This window comes from Ahaetulla prasina, chromosome 12, assembly GCF_028640845.1.
Source record: "Ahaetulla prasina isolate Xishuangbanna chromosome 12, ASM2864084v1, whole genome shotgun sequence".
Taxonomy (NCBI): Eukaryota; Metazoa; Chordata; class Lepidosauria; order Squamata; family Colubridae; genus Ahaetulla; species Ahaetulla prasina.
In genome coordinates, this window is record NC_080550.1 from 5,656,175 (window position 1) to 5,675,462 (window position 19,288).

At 41.7% G+C, this 19,288-nt stretch overlaps 1 protein-coding gene across 5 annotated transcripts in view; it reads left to right on the forward strand.

Annotated features, from left to right (window-relative positions):
- The window catches only part of RPGRIP1L (RPGRIP1 like), a 70,695-nt gene that overhangs the window by 11,809 nt on the left and 39,598 nt on the right, over positions 1 to 19,288 (forward strand). For all 5 annotated transcript variants that reach the window (XM_058154996.1, XM_058154995.1, XM_058154997.1 and 2 more), the window contains 8 exons: positions 40 to 186; positions 1,419 to 1,492; positions 5,712 to 5,851; positions 9,230 to 9,336; positions 10,568 to 10,618; positions 12,667 to 12,846; positions 15,026 to 15,143; positions 16,221 to 16,673. In XM_058154996.1, the coding sequence (XP_058010979.1) occupies positions 40 to 186; positions 1,419 to 1,492; positions 5,712 to 5,851; positions 9,230 to 9,336; positions 10,568 to 10,618; positions 12,667 to 12,846; positions 15,026 to 15,143; positions 16,221 to 16,673 (1,270 nt within the window). The remainder of the gene's footprint in view (positions 1 to 39; positions 187 to 1,418; positions 1,493 to 5,711; positions 5,852 to 9,229; positions 9,337 to 10,567; positions 10,619 to 12,666; positions 12,847 to 15,025; positions 15,144 to 16,220; positions 16,674 to 19,288) is intronic.

Below are 19,288 nucleotides of genomic sequence, written 5' to 3' on the forward strand. Positions count from 1 at the left end.
CCCTTTCTTTTATCTTCCTTCCCCTCTTCACTCTCGCAGAAGCAAAAAAATCTCAAAACGAGCCACGATGCCCTAATAGCCAAGGGGGAAGAACTGAATTTGCAACTTAAAGAAGAACGTGCAAAGTGCCTCCACCTGGAGAGAGAATTGCAGGCCGCCACATTTTCCAGACGACGCTTGGAAGAGGTGAAACGGCAAATCTTTCCTCTTTTTTGGGGGCATGTGGTATTTAAAAGAGGCACGGAGTTTTCCCAGCGTTCTCAAGCGGGCGCAGAACCAAAACAATGTTTCGTGGAAGGGACCAATCAGTTAAGAGGCGATCTTGATAATTGGAACAATCTGGCTTTGTTTAGCTTATCGCTTGCAGGAATCTGCCAGATGCATGTTGGCAGACGTACAGTATTTACCCTCTGATAGTCTTATAACTCGTTCACACTGCATATTTTCCATGCTAGGTCGGTTGTTCCCACCCAGAGTTGTTCCTGCTATTATTGCACCGCAACAGGATTCATATGAATCCGGGCGATCTAAAGGGAGCCCTCGTTCCATGAACCTCTCTCCAAAACTCTTGCCTCCAAGTAATATATTAGTATTCATTCCAAGAGGTCAGCCGTTTTAGGGCACAGCATTCCTCCTTTCCCAGGATAACTGCTAAAGCCTTACATAATGGGTCAAAAATCTCACTGGACTTCTACTCCTAAAGGAGGTAGAATCATCTTCTTAAGAGACAAGTTAGTTCTAGTCTCGCCTTAAGAATGAAAGCTGGCTGGGTGACTTTGGGCCAATCACTAGGAGGCTGAGAGTTCTAGTCTCGCCTTAGGCATGAAAGCTGGCTGGGTGACGTTGGGCCAACCACTAGGAGGCTGTGAGTTCTAGTCTCACTTTAGGAATGAAAGCTGTCTGGGGGACTTTGGCCCTATCACCAGGAGACTGTGAGTTCTAGTTCCACCTTAGCCATAAAAGTCAGCTGGGTGACTTTGGGCCAATGACTCACTCTCAGCCCAACTCATCTCACAGGATTATTGTCATTGTGGGGAGAATAGGAGAAGGAAGGAGTATTTGGCACATTCGATGCCTTGCGTTACGTATAAATATATATATATATATATATTAAAGGCTGGATAGAATAAATAAATAAAATCAAGCCTGCCAATACGCTCATCTCATCCCAAAGAAATAACACATTCGTCAGTGAAACATTATTGTTAATACTTTTGACGGAGGTACCATTTTGATCGGTCTTGTCCTTCGGTGACATCAGAGCAGCTAAGGTGATGATAAGGGATCATCCAGTCCCTCGTTGGCAAGAGAAAGCAGGTGGCCCAAGTACCTAGCCAGGAAACCTATGGAACATTAGTAATTGTTGCTTTCATCACCTTACGCCGTGAATCCCCCGCTAACATTCTTTTTCATTCCAGCTGCAAGACAGAATTAATGATTTGGAAAAGGAGAGGGACCTTTTAAAAGAAAACTATGATAAATTATATAACAGGTAAACTATAACGAATGGAGTAATTTCTTTTAAACTCCGTTTTTTTTTCTTTCGAAATGTTCTTGGCGAAAATAATCTGACTCAGAAATACGGATACGTAATCTTGAACTCAATGACCTGGATAGGCAAGGAGCAGATGAAGTTTGCTAACGCCTTAGAAAAGTGATTTCAAGAATCTTGTCCATCTTCTCTTTCTCATTAATATTATTCGGGGAGCATTCTAGGGTGACTAAGCTGCTCCTGCATTGGAGAACTTCCTTTGGGTCCGGTTATGGTCTTTAGGAACTGCCGACCATGTTCTTCACTACATCAGTCTTTTAACTTTTACAAGATTGAATCCTGATCTAGAGCCACGTGCCCAGCCGGCAGTGTCATCAATCTCTCTCTCTCTCTCTCTCTCTTTAGTTCTGTTCTCTTCTGTCCTGTCCTTTCTTGCCTCTGGAAAGAAAGAAACTACAGTAGTAGCCAAAATTGTGGAAACCTTTTGGGAAAAGTGTATTTTCTAAAACTAGCTAATAACACCATTATTTTTTTTTGGAGTAGTACCATAAAATTCAATAGATCATTTAATCAAGAATGTAATGCAATAACTTTTATGAAGGATTTGCTATTAGAATAGCAGTTACAGGATAAAGAAGAAAAGCGAAACACGTAGAAAAGACAAGATATGCAAAAGTTATCATCATAGAAAAAATGAGATATACAAAAATTATCCCCATGCCAGTTAATCCTTCGTTGGGTAACCTTTAGCATGAATGACAACCTTACAACGTCTTCCCATGGAGTGAACCAAGTCTTTTAGTTCCGCAGCTGTTATCATGTGAAACCAAAATTGAAGGATTGCTTCTATTAACTGGGTTTTATTCTTGGGTCGCTTCTGACTAACAAGTTTCTTTAGTTGGATCCATAGATTTTCAATTGGGTGAAGGTCTGGGCTGTTCCCAGACCATTCCAGCAGTGGAATAGGATTTATCTTGAAACTCCCCCAAAAAGTGGTATTATTAGCCATCAAATCTCAAAAATACACTTTTCCCAAATGGTTTCCACAATTTTGGCCACTACTGTAAATGGCGAGATTACAGGACCATGACAAAGCTTTGCAGTGGGACGGAGCAGTCCTAAAAACTAACCAGAGGAATAGTTCTGCTAAAGCAATTGTTCAAAATCATTCTTGGAAGGGGATCAGCAAGGTTGGGTTTGACAAGAAATGCAGGATTTTAAAAAAAATACAAAATATTCATTCGAACCACAAATAACTTCTCGATATTGTGCAATTGTCTTTCCCTTTTTTCCTACATCAAGACAATAGGCTTCTAAAGAGGATGTGTGAAAGCGAACCGTTCTTCATATTTACTAAAACTGTATTACTATTCTTCTTCTCATCCTTCTTATTACCTATCTCCTCCCACTTATGACTATAACCATGTTGCTTGTATCTTTACGATTTATATTGTCCTGTTTGTTTCCTAGTATGATTTGATTGCTTATTAGTCACCTATGGCTATCGCTGAGTGTTGTACCTTATGATTCTTGATGAATGTATTTTTTTTCTTCTTTCTTTTTTCTTTTCCTTTTATGTACACTGAGAGCATATGCACCAAAGACAAATTCCTTGTGTGTCCAATCATACTTCGCCAATAAAGAATTCTATTCTATTCTATTCTCTCCACTCCATTCCACTCCACTCTATTCTCTATTCCCTGTTCTGTTCTGTTCTGTTCTGTTTTATTCTATTCTATTCACTCCACTCCATCCATTCCACTCCACTCTATTCTCTATTCTCTATTCTCTATTCTCTATTCTCTATTCCCTATTCTATTCTATTCTGTTCTGTTCTGTTCTATTCTATTCTGTTCTGTTATGTTCTATTCTATTCTATTCTATTCTATTCTATTCTATTCTATTCCCTCCCAATCTATTCTGTTCTGTTCTATTCTATTCTATTCTATTCTATTCTATTCTATTCTATTCTATTCTATTCTATTCTATTCTATTCACTCCACTCCACTCCATTCCACTCTATTCTCTATTCCCTATTCTATTCTATTCTATTCTGTTCTGTTCTGTTCTGTTCTGTTCTGTTCTGTTCTGTTCTGTTCTCCAGTCCCCTAATCACCTTTGCTGCTCTTCTCTGTACTCTTTCTCAAGATCTTTTTTATATTGTGACGACCAAAACTGGCTGAAGTATTCTAAGTGCTCCTTACAGTCTTAAGAGAACTGGCTTTCCTGAAGTGTTCTTGTTTTTTGGGGGGGGGGCTGGGAACAATAAAACCTTTACTCGCCCCCTCCCTCCCTCCCTCCCTCCCTCCCTCCTCCCAGAATCTCTGCCCTGTTGTACAGATAATGTTGTCCTTCCATGCTCGGAGGAGTAACCATCCATTTCAGGCAGCCAATGGAAGGGGAGGGGGGGGGTTGGATGCCCCTTTCTTGCCTCCAGCTCTTACCCCGCAACATCTCAATTTCCTGAAAAATGCGGACTTCGGTACAGAGCCAAGCGGAACGTCGTTTTGACTTTTCGGGTGCCAAAAATGCCTTGGGCTGGCACCGTGGCTTCACTTGATATTTCTATAAAAGTTGCTTCGAGGTAATAGTCTGTGTAAATTCTGTCAGCAGCGCTTAATATCACATAAATAAAAAATTAGGGAGCTAAACCTACGGAACATGAAATGAGATAGGGCGCTGAATTCATTTTCTGGTGCCGAACAGAAAATTGAAGCAATTACAGTCAATTTGCAGAGGCTTAATGAGGAAACACCTGATTGTGAAGCAAGACAGGGCACCAGAAAAGGCCTCCAGTTGCAGATGGTGTGTGTGTGTGTGTGTGTGTGTGTGTGTGTGTGTGTGTGTGTGTGTGTATTTGTGTATATGTATATATGTATATGTGTATGTCTATCAGTCTATATCTATCTATCCATCCATCCATCCATCCATCTTCTCTGTCTGTCTTTCCATCCATCCACCCATATCCATCCCTCTCTCTCTCCCTCCCTCCCTCCATCTTATCTAGCTGTTTCTTTATCCGTACCCATATCTCCATCCATCCATATCCATCCATCTCTCTCTCTCCCTCCCTCCCTCCATCTTATCTAGTGGTCTGTCTATCCATATCCATATTCCCATCCTATCTATCTATCCTTCCCACCCTCCCTCCATCGTATCTATCTGTCTGTCTGTCCTTCCACTCATCTACCCATATCCATCCATCCCTCTTTCTCTCTCCCTCCCTCCCTCCTTCCATCTTTTTTTTTATTTCTTTTTGTCACAACAGTATACACAAACAATTGTCATAGATAAAACAACATATCTTGAAGAAAAATATATATAAGTAAAAAAATATGCATCAACTATATTAATTTGATATAATGAAGGGAACAATAGGACAGGAACGGTAGGCACTTTTGCGCTCTTATGCACGCCCCTTAGCTCTTATGCACGCCCCAGCTCTTATCTACCTGTCTGTCTATCCATATCCATAACTCACTCCATCTCTCTCTCTCTCTCTCTCTCTCTCTCTCTCTCTCTCTCTCTCTCTCTCTCTCTCTATCTCTATCTCTATCTGTGTATATATATATATGTGGACCTTGCCATAGAGCGGGGATAATGCTCCAAATCTAGGCCAACTCTATTCCTCATCCCACAAAATGTTTTGTGTGTGTCCCATTGTTGCAGCTGTGAAAGGCGCCTCGACCCACAGCTGTCCATCCTGCGTTCCCTTCATTCCCAAAAAAGGCTGACAAGTGTCCCTTCTCGTTCTGAGGGGGCCTTGTTGCTCTCTGAGCCTGGTTGTTTTCTTCCAGACATTTCCTTCTCCAAACTTCAGTGCACTGATCACATTACCTAGTTTGGATAATGAAACTCGTTTCAACCCTGAGCTACAAATATTCTCCTCGATTGGCTTGTCCTGACGGGTCATGGTCCTTTCTCTGCCCTGGCTTCCATCTTCCATCTTTTTTGGGTTGGAGACCATTTCGTGGAGGCCCTCCACGTGCCATGTGGCACACATAAGAGAGCAGGTAACAGTAACAGAGTTGGAAGGAACCTTGGAGGTCATCTAGCCCAACCCCCTCCTCATGCAGGAGACCCGTCCTAGGGATTCGAACCGCTGACGGCCAACCTTTCTGATTGACAAGCTCAGTGTCTTAGCCATTGTGGTTTACCTGTGTGCATGTCTTGTGTTTTCATTTCCACCCCCCTCCTTTTGTCACATTCAATTTCTCAGTGCCTTCGGGGTGACCCACGACCAGCAGTGGAAGTTGAAGGAGCAGCAGCTGAAACAGCAGATCGGTCAGCTCGAGGCGGCTTTAAAAGCAGATTTAGCCGAAAAAAACCATATCCTGGACAGAATCAAAATGGAACGAGGTATACCCCTGCACGCGCCAACCATTTTCTTTTTGAGTTTTAAGTCGTGGAGAACATCCAGGGACATAAGAAAGGTGCTGTGTGTCACGCCAGGTTGGTCTGCTGTCCCAAAAAATTTTTTTTTCCCCCTGACTAGCTCGAGGCAAAAGAAAGGCCGTTCTTTCTGACTTCTTGCTTCTAAATCATTTTAACTAGTAACAGGAATCCAAATTGTTGGCCTTCTGGTTCGAAGTCCTTGGTCTACCTCTTGATTCTCACCGGTTGGCCTAAATAGACAATGTCAGAATATAAATTATATAATATATTAAATTTATTATATTCTTGTAGAATATAAACGCAACGAAACCATCGTGTTGGACTTGCTGGTCTCCCCTTTCTTTTCGGGTGGAAGGCAGGTGATAATGCTTGGGGTTTTTTTAAAGTCAAGTTTTTAATTTATATATAAATATTTTGAAGGCAGTGTATTGTCCCGGCATTTCATTTTACAGGAGAAAAAAAAGTAGATATACTGATAATGATAATACATGTAATAATTATAACCATATTTATAATTATATTAGCTTATTTATGATCATATTATAAAAAGGTAAATGTAAAGGTTCCCCTCGCACATATGTGCTAGTCGTTCCTGACGCTAGGGGGCGGTGCTCTTCTTTGTTTCAAAGCTGAAGAGCCAGCACTGTCCGAAGACGTCTCCATGGTCATGTAGCCGGCATGACTCAACTCCAAAGGCGCACGGAACGCTGTCACCTTCCCACCAAAGGTGGTCCCTATTTTTTCTACATGCATTTTTACGTGCTTTCAAACTGCTAGGTTGGCAAAAGCTGGGACAAGCAACAGGAGCTCACTCCCATTATGCGGCACTCGGGATTCGAACCGCTGAACTGCCGACCTTTCGATCGACAAGCTCAGCATCTATTAATTATACTAGCATACTTATAATTATAGACAGCATTCATGTTTTACTCACACGTACCAACGATCTTTCTTCGTCTAATTTCTACCTCTTATCTTTAAGCATTGATAAAAACCTCTTCCACGTTGAACAGTACTCTGTATCTCCTTTTATTTTCAGTGTCCATCTATCCATCTCTGCACAGTGCAATAGTTTCCGATGAGAAAAGGCACAATTGTCCCTGATCCCAGACAAAAATTAAAGCTTGTACCCATTCTCACACTCCACACACACACACACACACCCCAGGAATATATATATTTTTCGTGTAGCTTAGATTTCCCGAACCGGCAGCGAGGATGTAAATCTGGATTGAATTGTAGCAGAAATACAAATAGGAGCTCGGTGGGTTTGACGGCTCTCTCTTTGCAAATCCCCCTTCCTTTTCTAAAAGGGAATCCCAGCTTTACTTCTAATTGTTGATGTTTCTCAGAGTAAATCACCGGGAAGGAGATAAGTTGGCTCTGGAGTTGATTGTCTCCTTTGGTGAGCAGAGCAAACTTTTTCTCGTTTCGTTCTCGCCCTCGTCTGTCGGAGAAGCCCTTCTGAAATGTCCACAAATTTGTTTGGACAGCAAAATCTGTTTCGATCCCTTGCCTGCTTCCCAACTCCACTCCCTTCTCTCTTCTCCCCCCTTCCACCCCATCAGTTTTGCCGATGAGTTTCAGGTTTTATTATCCTTTCGGTTGGAACATTTCAATACTGTTGTTTTGGTTTTTTTTAATGCGGGGAAAAGAATTAATTGCAGACTTAAGAATCCTCCGTCTCCCAGTTCTTTGTAACGGGGAATGCGGGGGTCAGCACCCTCCCTGTATTGATTACAGATGATGATATAGCTTTTGACGGCTGTTTGTTTTAATCGGTAGATTATCTTAATCTTTGTTTTCTTAAGAGCCGAAGGCTAAGACCCTGTGCTCAGGGTTTTTCTGAATCTTGTTTTAAATTAAACCCGAATCCCACCTCCCCAGAAACTACATTCCTCCCTTGGAAGCGTTTTATACTGTAGATGAATACAGGTAGTTCCCGACTTACGACCGCCATGGAGCCTTTCTGCTGCTAAGTGAGGCATTTGTGAAAGCGAGCGTTGCCCCATTTTACGACTTTTTCTTGCCCCGGTTGTTAAACGTGGATCACCGCAGTTCTTAAAGCGACATACTGGTTAGATGAATCTGGCTTCCCCACTGACCTGGCTCGTGAGAAAGTTGCAAGAGGGGATCACGTGACTTCCCCCCGCCCCCGAGATGCTGCAACTGTCATAAATACGAGTCAGTTGCCGAGCGTGTGAATTTTGATTGCAGGACCCTGGGAAAGGCTGCAACGCTCGTAAGTGTGAAAAAATGGTCGTAAATCCCCTTTTTCAGGGACGTCATAACTTCAAGGCAACCTGACAGCTCCGAGGGGGAAGAGGGAATGGAGCTGGCAGAGAGAGAGAGACAGAGTCAGAGCCTGGGCCGTCCGTCAGCCCTCAGATGCAGAGTCAACAGCCCCCAGGTTTGGAGGTGGCTGATGCGGAAGAGGATGAACAACTGAGTCCAGTGCCTGATGCACGGATGCGCAGAAGGCAGAGGAGAGGAGAGCAGTGGAAATCTGTGGGCCGGTCCTTGGGATGGAAGAGCCACCGCTGCTAACAAGGCCCCACCCTAGCTCTGGGGATAAAAGGCAGGGGGCGGAGATGAATAGATGTGACAGACAACTATTCATCTTCCATCCAGACAGACTTGTTAGCCTGCGTTGAGGGAAACTTTTTGCTGGGGCTGCCGGCATTCCTAATTAAAGGAATCTTTGAGTTCGCTTCAGAGGTTTTTGTCGTGTTTGGGGAGCTGGGTCAGAACAATGTAGCAAATTATTCCAAAGATGTGGCCGTCCTCACTGGCGGCCCCCAGGGGAAGGGCCTTCTCTGTGGGGGCTCCTACGCTTTGGAACGAACTTTCCCCTGGCTTGCGTCAATTACCTGACCTTCGGACCTTCCGCCGTGAGCTGAAAACGCACTTATTTATTCAAGCGGGACTGGCTTAAATTTTTTAAATATTACTTTTAACGAGGGTTACTATCTTATGAATTTTAAGGGTTTTAAATTTAACTATTTTTAAATTTCGGCCATCTATAGAATTATGTTTTTTAACTTTCTGTTTTAATTGTATATTGTATTGTTTTTAAAATTGGCTGTACACCGCCCTGAGTCCTTCGGGAGAAGGGCGGTATAAAAATCTAATAAATAAATAAATAACGGCGTAGTCCACTCTTATCATCTCAGATGGCACAGAAGTTGTTGAAATGATTGAATCCTTGCTCATAGCAGCGTTGGATGCAATACGAATAACTTAAATGTGCTGCGAGTTAAGCAGACCAAACGACCACAGTTGGAGTTCTAAGATTGTGTGGGGTGTAAAAAAAAGACTTCTCCCCCCCCTTTTTTTTTGGAGACCAAACGGAAAAGCTGGCCAAGGAGAACCAGGAGCTGCGAATGCGCTGTCTGGAGCAGAAGCAACAGTTGGAAGAGCTGAAGTCCCGCGTGCATTTTTTCACCAAGGTGATTTCCCCCCCCCCCTCGTTTTAGAGAATGACTTAGAGAAGTAGAGGGATTTTTTAAAAAATTAATTTATAATATGACATGCAAAGAGAATAATGCTGCGGTGGCACAGTGGTTTGAATGCAGTACTGCAGGCTATTTCTGCTGACTGCAGTTCGGTAGTTCGAATCTCACCAGGCTCAAGGTTGACTCAGCCTTCCATCCTTCCAAGGTTGGTAAAATGAGGACCCAGATTGTTGGGGGCAAGAGGCTGACTCTGTAAAACCGCTTAGACAGGGCTGTAAAGCACTGTAAAGCGGTATACAAGTCTAAGTGCTATCAGTATTGCTTTGCTCTTTTCCCCGTCCTTCCTTCCTTCCTTCCTTCCTTCCTTCCTTCCTTCCTTCCCACCCTCCCTCCCTCCTTCCTTCCCTCCCTCCTTCCTTCCTTCCCTCCTTCCTTCCATGAGCAATGGTAAGAATGCCATATTGCAAGCTAGCTCTGCCCACTGCCAGAAGTTCGATCCTGACCGGCTCAAAAGTTGACTCAGCCTTCCATCCTTCCAAGTTGGGTAAAATGAGGACCCAGATTGTTGAGAATAATATGCTGACTCTGTAAACCACTTAGAGAGGGCTGTGAAAGCGCTCTGAGGCAGCATATAAGTCTAAGTGCCATTACTATTGCTATACAAAAGTAAATATTAGGGAAATTAGGGAAGGAAAAAAGGGAAGTGGATAGTGGGGGGAAGCAAGGGAAAAAGGGAAAAAAAGAAAGGCACTGACTTTTTACTCCTTTGGTGCAGTAAAATAAGGCATTAACATCCACCCTCAACTTTTTACTTTTTCATAATCATAAAAACTAGCCATTTCTATAACAACAAATCTGATCTAATTGGTACAACCCAAAATCAAAGTTTCGGGGTTTTTTCCCCCACCTCAAGCACAAAGTCCAGGAGTGGTTTCCAAGTAAAAATAAAGGTATTTGTGTGTGTGTGGTTTTTTTTTCTTTGATCAAAACAGGTTAGAGAATGTCTCTTAAAAAAAAGTGTGTGGGGGGGAGGGACGCTTTCTATATTTTATGCAAATGCTTCTTTCTTAAAAGCCCCGAACTGAATAACGGAGGATACAACAGTGTTTATTTATTCATGCGGTCCAGCTGAATGTCATGTTTTATGTGAACGCAAGAGAGAGTCTTCCCTCCATTATTCATTTCTTGAAGAGAACCTTTTTGTTAATTATTTCTCTTGTTTCAGGAGAATGATGTCGATGTGGCCGACCTCAATGAGGCTCTTATGCTCCTCAAGGTAACTAGCACAACCGGCCCCCCACCTCCTCCTCCTCCTCCTCCAGCTTCTTTCTCTTCTCACCCAATGTGATCCTGCAAACATCTGGCTTTTGAGATGGGTTCCTCTCATGCTTTGGGTCAATCCTTTGTGAGCTCAAGTTTCTTTGCTCAGATGTGTCCACTGTGTCGTCTCTTTTCTCCGAAAAAAACAGAAATGTAGCAGGATAAGATAGGATAGGATAGGATAGGACAAGACACGATATAGGAGTAAGAGTAAGAATAGAATAGAATTAGAATAGAATAGAATAGAATAGAATAGAATAGAATAGAATAGAATAGAATAGAATAGAATAGAATAGATTAGCATCTGGAATGGATCTTATTTATTTTATTTATTTTTATTTTATTTTTCAAATTTATATACCGCCCTATCTCCCTAAGGACTCAGGGCGGTTCACAGGCAGTTAAAATACATATAAATACAGATTAAAAAACAATTAAAAAACTTATTCTATTGCCCCAAATTTAAAATAGTATAAATAATAAAAACCCCTTAAAACCCATAACTTTAAAATCTAATCCAGTCCCGCGCAGATAAATAAGTGTGTTTTAAGCTCGCGACGAAAGGTTCTTGGAGATCTTCTAGTCCAACCCCCTGCTCAAGCAGGAGAACCTACACAATCTCAGACAAGCGACTGTCCAGTCTCTGCTTAAAAACATCCAGTGATGAAGCGCCCACTTTAATTCCAGGTTGCTTGTATCCTTGATTAGTTTCCCAGCCATTGTTTCTTCTTTGATATGAATATAAATATATATAATTAAGGTGGGTCCATCCAAGATGATTCAGGCCCGTGGCTTCCATAGATAGATAGATAGATAGATAAGATAGATAAAGATATAGATATAGATATTTATATTAATATCAAATAACACAATGAGTAATTTTCAAGTGCAGCTCAAGTTCCAGGAAAAGATAGTTCACCTGTACCAATTTTGGTTTGCATTACCGTAGTTCACTTTTTCCTGAAAAAAATATCTTAAGAAAGCTTCATTTATAGATAGATAGATAGATAGATAGATAGATAGATAGATAGATAGATAGATAGATAGATGGATGGATGGATGGATGGAGAGGGAGGGAGGGGAGAGAGAGAGAGGAAGGAAGGAAAGAAGGAAGGAAGGAAGGAAGGAAGGAAGGAAGAGACGTGCCTGAATCATCTTGGATGCACCCACCTTAAATGTAGCATTCTACAAGCATAGTGTCTTTTTCTCATTATTTCAGACCTGTGTTTAACATCAGATGCAACAACAAAGTCATTTGCAACACTTTGGAAAGGGTAGTAAATCTGGTATAGCCTCACCCCACCTGACTTCTTCCAGATGTGTCCGATCTCGATTTCCATAATTTGCAGCCTGCCCCACCCGGGAGAATTATGGGAATTTTAGGCCAGCACATCTGGAGAAAGTCCCAGGTTCAGGAAGCGGGCAGAGTCTGGCCTGTTCTCTAGTGCACCATAGATTATGCATTGATCTTCCATCTGACGTAGGGAAACACCCCGTAGACGGGATGTTTTCCGTACATCTGAGTTAATGCATGCGCAGATACAGCAAATTGACAGAACGGAGTTTATAAATTGACAGAACTATTAATTCCCGTGACTGGGAGATTTGCAATTCAGTTTGCAATGCTTAACTAGAGGTAAATTCTGTTACCTTAGATATGCAGAAATTTGCAGCCTCAGTTTTTATCTACAGATACCATACCAGCTCTCATTGAAATGACTCTTGGATTCCTTTGAACTCGTTTGAAACTTATTCCTGACTAAAGATGTATATAGGATTTGGCTCAAAGCAGATTGCTAATTAGTTCTGAGTTCCTTTTTTTTTTTTTTTTGCCCCGCAGAGCACCAAGAAAGACAGAAGCTTGGTCTTTCGAACACAGATTTATTTTAATGCTGAAAAAAGAGACAGAGGTCCATTTATTACAATTAAAATGAAAGAGCGTGTTTTCTTTTTATTATGAAAAAAAAAATCCTAATTATGAAGCTGTCAACTTTCACGACCTAGGTTCATAGACGGCAAGCAAGTGGAGACCTTGGGTTTTTGGAGAAAGTGGAGGATGACAGCCAGAAGGATTTAGAGCGTTCCCTACGTGATCTTCAGGCAGTTCATGCAGAAACTGTTCAAGAACTCGAAAAGACCCGCAATATGTTAATTGTACAGCATAAAATTAACAAAGACTATCAGGTACCTTAATTTTCTCACTGCAGTTGAACGTGGAGTATCTCTGTCATTGTGCTTGCCTCACTGGTTTTTTTTTTTTATCTCACGATGAAGATTAATGAATCCAATATTTTATGTGGTAACTAACCAAATCTTAATGAGTTGAACTCTACTAGACTTCACTCTTGAAATAAAGTTTTCATTTAATAGTCTAATTCTAGCATGCATGACTCCTCCCCGGTTTTTTTAGCAAATAGTTTATGCAAATATATATATGTTTTCTGAGGTTTTTGTGGGTGTTTGTATGTAGGTCTTTGGTTATTCGGGTTATTCGCGTAAAATTGGAAGTGTCTTGGCGACGTTTCGACGAAGTCTCATTCGTCATCTTCAGGCTTCAGCTTTGTGCTTCTGGGAGCACGAAGCTGAAGCCTGAAGATGACGAATGAGACTTCGTCGAAACGTCGCCAAGACACTTCCAATTCGCTGACCAGTATGCCGGCCTAATTAAATTAAAATGTTTGGTTACTGAAGCCCACCAAATAAAGGATCTTAAAAGTCAGATTTGGTGTTGGGGATAAGATAGGATAGGATAGGATAGGATAGGATAGGATAGGATAGGATAGGATAGGATAGGATAGGATAGGATAGGATAGAATAGAAGAGTTGGAAGAGACCTTGGAGGTCTTCTAGTCCAACCCCTTGCTTAGAGAGTTGGACTAGAAGACCCTCCACCACTTCAGACAGATGGTTATCCAACATCTCCTTAAAAACTTCCAGTGTTGGAGCCTTCACAACTTCTGGAGGCAAGTTGTTCCACTGGTTAATTGTTCTAACTGTCAGGAAATTTCTCCTTCGTTCTAAGTTAAATGGCTTAATCCTCAAATTGCATAGTATAGACAAACATAAAAGCAGTGGTGAAGTGGTTTACTACCAGTTCGCTGGCTATGCATCCGCGCTATGGGCACACATGCGCAGTGCACACCACACACCAAATGCGAGGTGCACGCACAAGCACAGCACACGCCAAAAGGAGGCATGGAGTAAGTAGAACAGCGTGCAGGGTGGTGGGTGATCAGCTGTGGTGCGCGATCTTTTTTTTTTTCCTTTTAAAAGCATTTTTTACAACTTATTCGGCCAAATAGGTTGTAAAAAAATGCTTTTAAAAGGGAAAAAAAGCTCTGATGATGGCGCAGCTCAGCTGTGATTGTCAAAGCTTTTTTTTAACCTTTTAAAAGCATTTTTTAAAAGAAGTGGCAAGCAGGCAAGCAGGTGATTGGGTGGGCGTGGGCGTGGGGCGGGCAGGGATTTTTGCTACCGGTTCTTTGAACCAACTTCTACCATTGCTTCTGTTTCCTCAAGAGAAAGAATGAATTTCCCTAACCCCACCACCAACCCAAAGAAGCAAATCCTACACATGGTTTTCTAACTTCTCTGAGCTTCCTTGTTTTCTTGAAGACATTTCATTACCCCAGCTAGGTAACTTCATCAGTACTAGGGTGACCTGCGAATGTACAGGACCGACTCTTGTCCAAGTCTTATCGAATGTTGCATGACATATTTCCCAGTTCAGTGAATGAAGGGTGAAGGCTTTTGCTACCCTTCTCATCTTCATCCTCCTGAATAAATCCAAGCTAATTTGTGACATAACGGAGAGACAGTTTTCTCCCAATTCCATTCCCCTGAGCTTGGGTTTTCTTTTATTTATTTATTTTTTCATTTCTGAGTGGTATAATCTAAAGTTCAGGGAACGTCATCTCCTCCTCCAAAAATGGAAGCCTGTGGCATTTGGCTTTTCTCCGTGGCCTCTTATGAGATTTTGCTGATCTCACATTATTTGATTCATAAAGGAGACACCTAGAAATGTATATTTTTTCCCAGTGCAGAATCGGGGATTGGTCATTGCTTGCAATTAGAGTTTTTTTTCCCCTCCCAGAATACAATTTAATACCTCAAAGGGGCTTGAGAAGGTCAAAAATTTGGCTTAGCTTGTCCCTCAGCCAGTAATTTTATTGATACGTCACCCAAAGTCCCTCTGTGAGGGAGATTGGGGGCGGGGGGCAGTTTCTAAATTTGATCACTAAATAAATAAATCCCAGCAATTTGGGGGGGGAAAAATGATGGTATCGTATTAGGGAAAAAGACATTTGTGGGCGAACTCTGCTTGGCGCAGAGCGTAACTTTCTGTGTTTCCTCGCATCATCAGGCCGAAGTTGAATCCGTGACACAAAAAATGGAGGCTTCGCAGCAAGATTACGAGTTAAAACTGGAACACTATGTCCACCTTCTCGACGTTAGAGCTGCCCGTATTAGAAAATTAGAAGGTATATACCAAAATTCTGATTTTCCAGCAGAAAATTACTGTAGGAGGGGAGGAAAAATAGATAAGGAGATGAGGAGATCGGCTGTTTTTGATTCACTCTTGACCACGCATTCGATTGTGTTTCGCTGAAGGAAAAAAAACTGAGAGTGCCATTGGTGTAAACCGAGACTTGTGAAAAGAAATACAGGTAGTCCTTGACTTGCGACCATTTGTTTAGTGACCATTCAAACGGCCCTGAAAAAAGTGACATGACCATTTTTCAAGCAAAGTCAAGGGTGGGGAGCCAGATCTGCTTAACAACTTCACGATTCACTCAGCGACTGCAGTGGTTTGCTTGACAACAAGGGCAAAAAATGATTGTACAATGAGGCCCAGTTCGTTCAAGAACTGCCTTGCTTAGCAGTGGAAATTTTGAGCTCAATTGCGGTCGTAAGTTGAGGAAACCTAGAATAAAGTATTTAAGAATATGTAAAAAAGAGAGTTGGAAGGGACTTTGGAGATCTTCTAGTCCAACCCCCTGCCGAAGCAGGAGACCCTATACCATTCCAGTCTCTTCTTAAATGCCTCCTTAATTGTTCTCACTGTCAGGAAGTTTCTCCTTAGTTAGGATTCAGAAGACTCTCATATCTACTTGCAGAATGAAATTTCTAGTTGTTGTTTTTTAATGTACATGTAATCACCCCTGTGTGTTATGGAAAGAGAATAGAATAGGGTAGGGTAGAATCGAATCGAATAGAATAGAATAGAATAGAATAGAATAGAATAGAATAGAATTCTTTATTAGCTAAGTGTGATTGGACACACAAGGAATTTGTCTTGGTGCATATGCTCTCAGTGTACATAAAAGAAAAGATACCTTCATCAAGGTACAACACTTACAACACTTAATGGTAGTCATAGGGTACAAATTTAACACTTAATGATACAACACTTAATGATAGTCATAGGCTACAATTAAGCAATCAGGAAACAAACAATATAAGCTTAGAATTGTCAATTTCTGAAGAAGCAGTAAGGAAAAATGTAACTCTCAGCTCCAATTAATTCACGTCCGCCTCCTATTCTTTGCTTTAAACAGCCCAGCTGAAGGATATCGCTTACGGGACCAAACAGTACAAATTTCGACCAGAAATGATTGCCGATGAACCTGTGGATGACTTTGATGAAACGGCTCATTTGGAAAGAGGCGAGAACCTCTTCGAGATCCACATCAGCCGTGTTGTGTTTTCCCTAGAAGCGACCAGATCTTTTGGCGACCAAGAGCCCTCCACCTTCTGTACTTACGCCTTTTATGATTTCGAACTACAGACCACGCCGGTTGTTCAAGGGCTCAGCCCAGCCTATAATTTCACTTCTCAGTATCTCGTCCGGGTGGATGACGGCTTTTTGCAGTATTTGCAGAAAAGCGCCACCGCTCTCGAAATCCATCTCGCTCACGGCATAGACTTTGAAACGGTGGCTACCTGCCAGCTCAGGTTCCATGAAATTCTGGAAAAAAACGGCAGAGTCTGCGGTTCCACCATCTTGATTGGTAGGTGTCTCCTGTTGGCCTTGAAGTTGCATTTTGGATTGCTCTGGTAATGGGTGAAATGCTCTGAAGTCTGCTACCAGTTCGCTATGCTATCAGTTTGCTTCACATGTGTGGTCACGCCAAATGCTCGCTTTACACGTATGCGTACCACAAGTACTACCGCGCAGCCCTGTAAAAGGAGGATTAAGAAGCCTTTTCTAAGGTAAGTAGAACAGCGAGGGGAGGGGAACAGCTGTGCCACATGATTTAGATTCGCTAGAAAGCAGAATTTCCTGCTTTCTGGCGAATATAAATCACGTGGCACAGCTAATTGTTGGAAATACTAGTTCACCTGAACCAGTAGCATTTTTTTTTACTACCGGTTCGAGCCAACCGGTCTGAAGCATTAGCATTTTACCCCTGTTTGGTAACTGGTTAAAAATGAATATTATATCTTTAGCAACCCAGCCTCTATGATTACTTAGATCACTGTGTTCCAACTATCACTCTCCAAATGCATTGGGTTAATTTTTAAAAAAAATTACAACACAGTTAGGAAATATTAAGTTTAGGCAGGCTAAATCCATCTGGTGACTGATTTCTTAAATTAGAAGAGGAAGACACAATATTGCAGTCCTGTGCACTTGTACTCATGATTAAGTTATGCGGATTTCAGCGAAGCTAATCCATGAATTAGTGTCACTTAACTGATCATGCGTTTATAAATGCGTGTTTACCAGCTTGTGTTCACATGAAAAAAAATCAGCCCTTCTTTTGATATAACTAGGGAAAAACAGTGTTATTGTTGACACATATTAGGTAGCTAAATCAATTCCCTGCTATCATTAAGATTGGTAGAGAAAGGTTAGCGCACAACAAACTAGAAGAAGTTGGAATAAAAGGGTAATAGTTATTTGTTAATTATGAATGTCTCCTTATTTATATTGGATTATTTTGTGTACAAACCAGGTCTTATTTCAATAACGCTATGGCAATATGAAATTGCCATTATAGTCTGCATAATTATGGTCTACTTAAGGCCCATGATAAAGGTAAAGTTTCCCCTCGCACATATGTGCTAGTTGTTCCTGGCGCTAGGGGGCGGTGCTTATCTCCGTTTCAAAGCCGAAGAGCCAGCGCTGTCTGAAGACGTCTCCGTGGTCATGCGCCCAGCATTACTCAATGCCAAAGGCGCACGGAACACTATTATCTTCCCACCAAAGGTGGTCCCTATTTTTCGACTTGAATTTTTTACGTGCTTTCGAACTGCTAGGTTGGCAGAAGCTGGGACAAGGAACGGGAGCTCACCCCATTATGCGGCACTAGGGATTCGAACCACTGAACTACCGACCTTTCGATCGACATGCTCAGCGACTTTAATCACTGAGCCACCACATCCCCTAACGTTATTACAAAGCATTAAAATATCCTCTAACAGAAAGCATGAATTTGAATTCATCAATAATTATTCATTCACCCGATTAAATGGCTAGAAGACTAATGATAAAGTCAAACGGTCATGTTAATGGGTCTGACTGGTTTTGTGTAATGTGTAAGAATCATTAAAAAGTGAATTACATTTATTAACATAAGTTTCTCCATAGCCTAGGCCAGGGCTCTCCAAATTGGCAACTTTAAGATTTGGGGACTTCAACGCCCTGTCAAGTTTCCACCCATAGCAAACAAAACTCAGAGGCAGGTAGATTCATCAAAGAATAGTTTTATTGGATATATCATATTGGCACAGTTTGGTAAAAACCGACTCTGAAGGTTCCCACGGTTTTCACCTAATTAAAAGTAAAAGTTTTTCCCCTTCCCTAAACAGTCAGTCACATGGTCCAATCAAGGTGCCTTCCGGTTGCCTGGTAACGTTGCTGCTCCTTACTCTGGCCAGATGTTAGAATGTCCTTGGTTCCCAGGAAAAAGTATTTTGTTTTGGCTACAAAACCCCAGCTATCTTGTCAGAGTATGAATATTCATAAACTGGAATAGATCAGCCAATGAATAGGCATAGCAACTAAATCAGCTAATGAGGGCTGTTTGGGAGTTGAGACAGACTGGAGCCAGGGCATGTCTTAGTCTGCAGCTTCTGAGTCTGTGCAGAGAAATGAAACTGAAAAAAAGTGTGTGAACTTGTCTGCTGATTTGAACTGAAGTGAAACTGTTCTCTGCTGTTGGTATTGTATATATATATTCTTGTACATAAAGAAGTTTCTTATATAATGAATCTTGTTTGAATCAGTTATCTGTATGTGCTTCTGGATTTGATTTTTGCAAGAAACTGACATATCTCTATTCCCCTCTCCTTATCCCTCAGCTCCAGTATGGCAACATTGAAGCATCAAAATGGCTTCGGTCAAGTCAGCTTCAGGGTTGACATGCCCATGCCAGCTAGGGAATTCTGGGAATTGAAGTTCACAAGTCTTAAAGTGGCCAAATTTGGAGACCCCCTGCCTTGCCCTAGATAGCAAAGCAGCCTATCTTTAACTCCAGCATGCAATTATTCCCATTATGCCACTGAGATCTCACAAAAACCAAATCCCATCCCCGTGTTTAGAGATTCATCATCTTATCCTTAGAGAGAACGGCTTGGGTTGAAATCGTTAAAACCTCCGTAAATCTGGATTCCGCGTTGT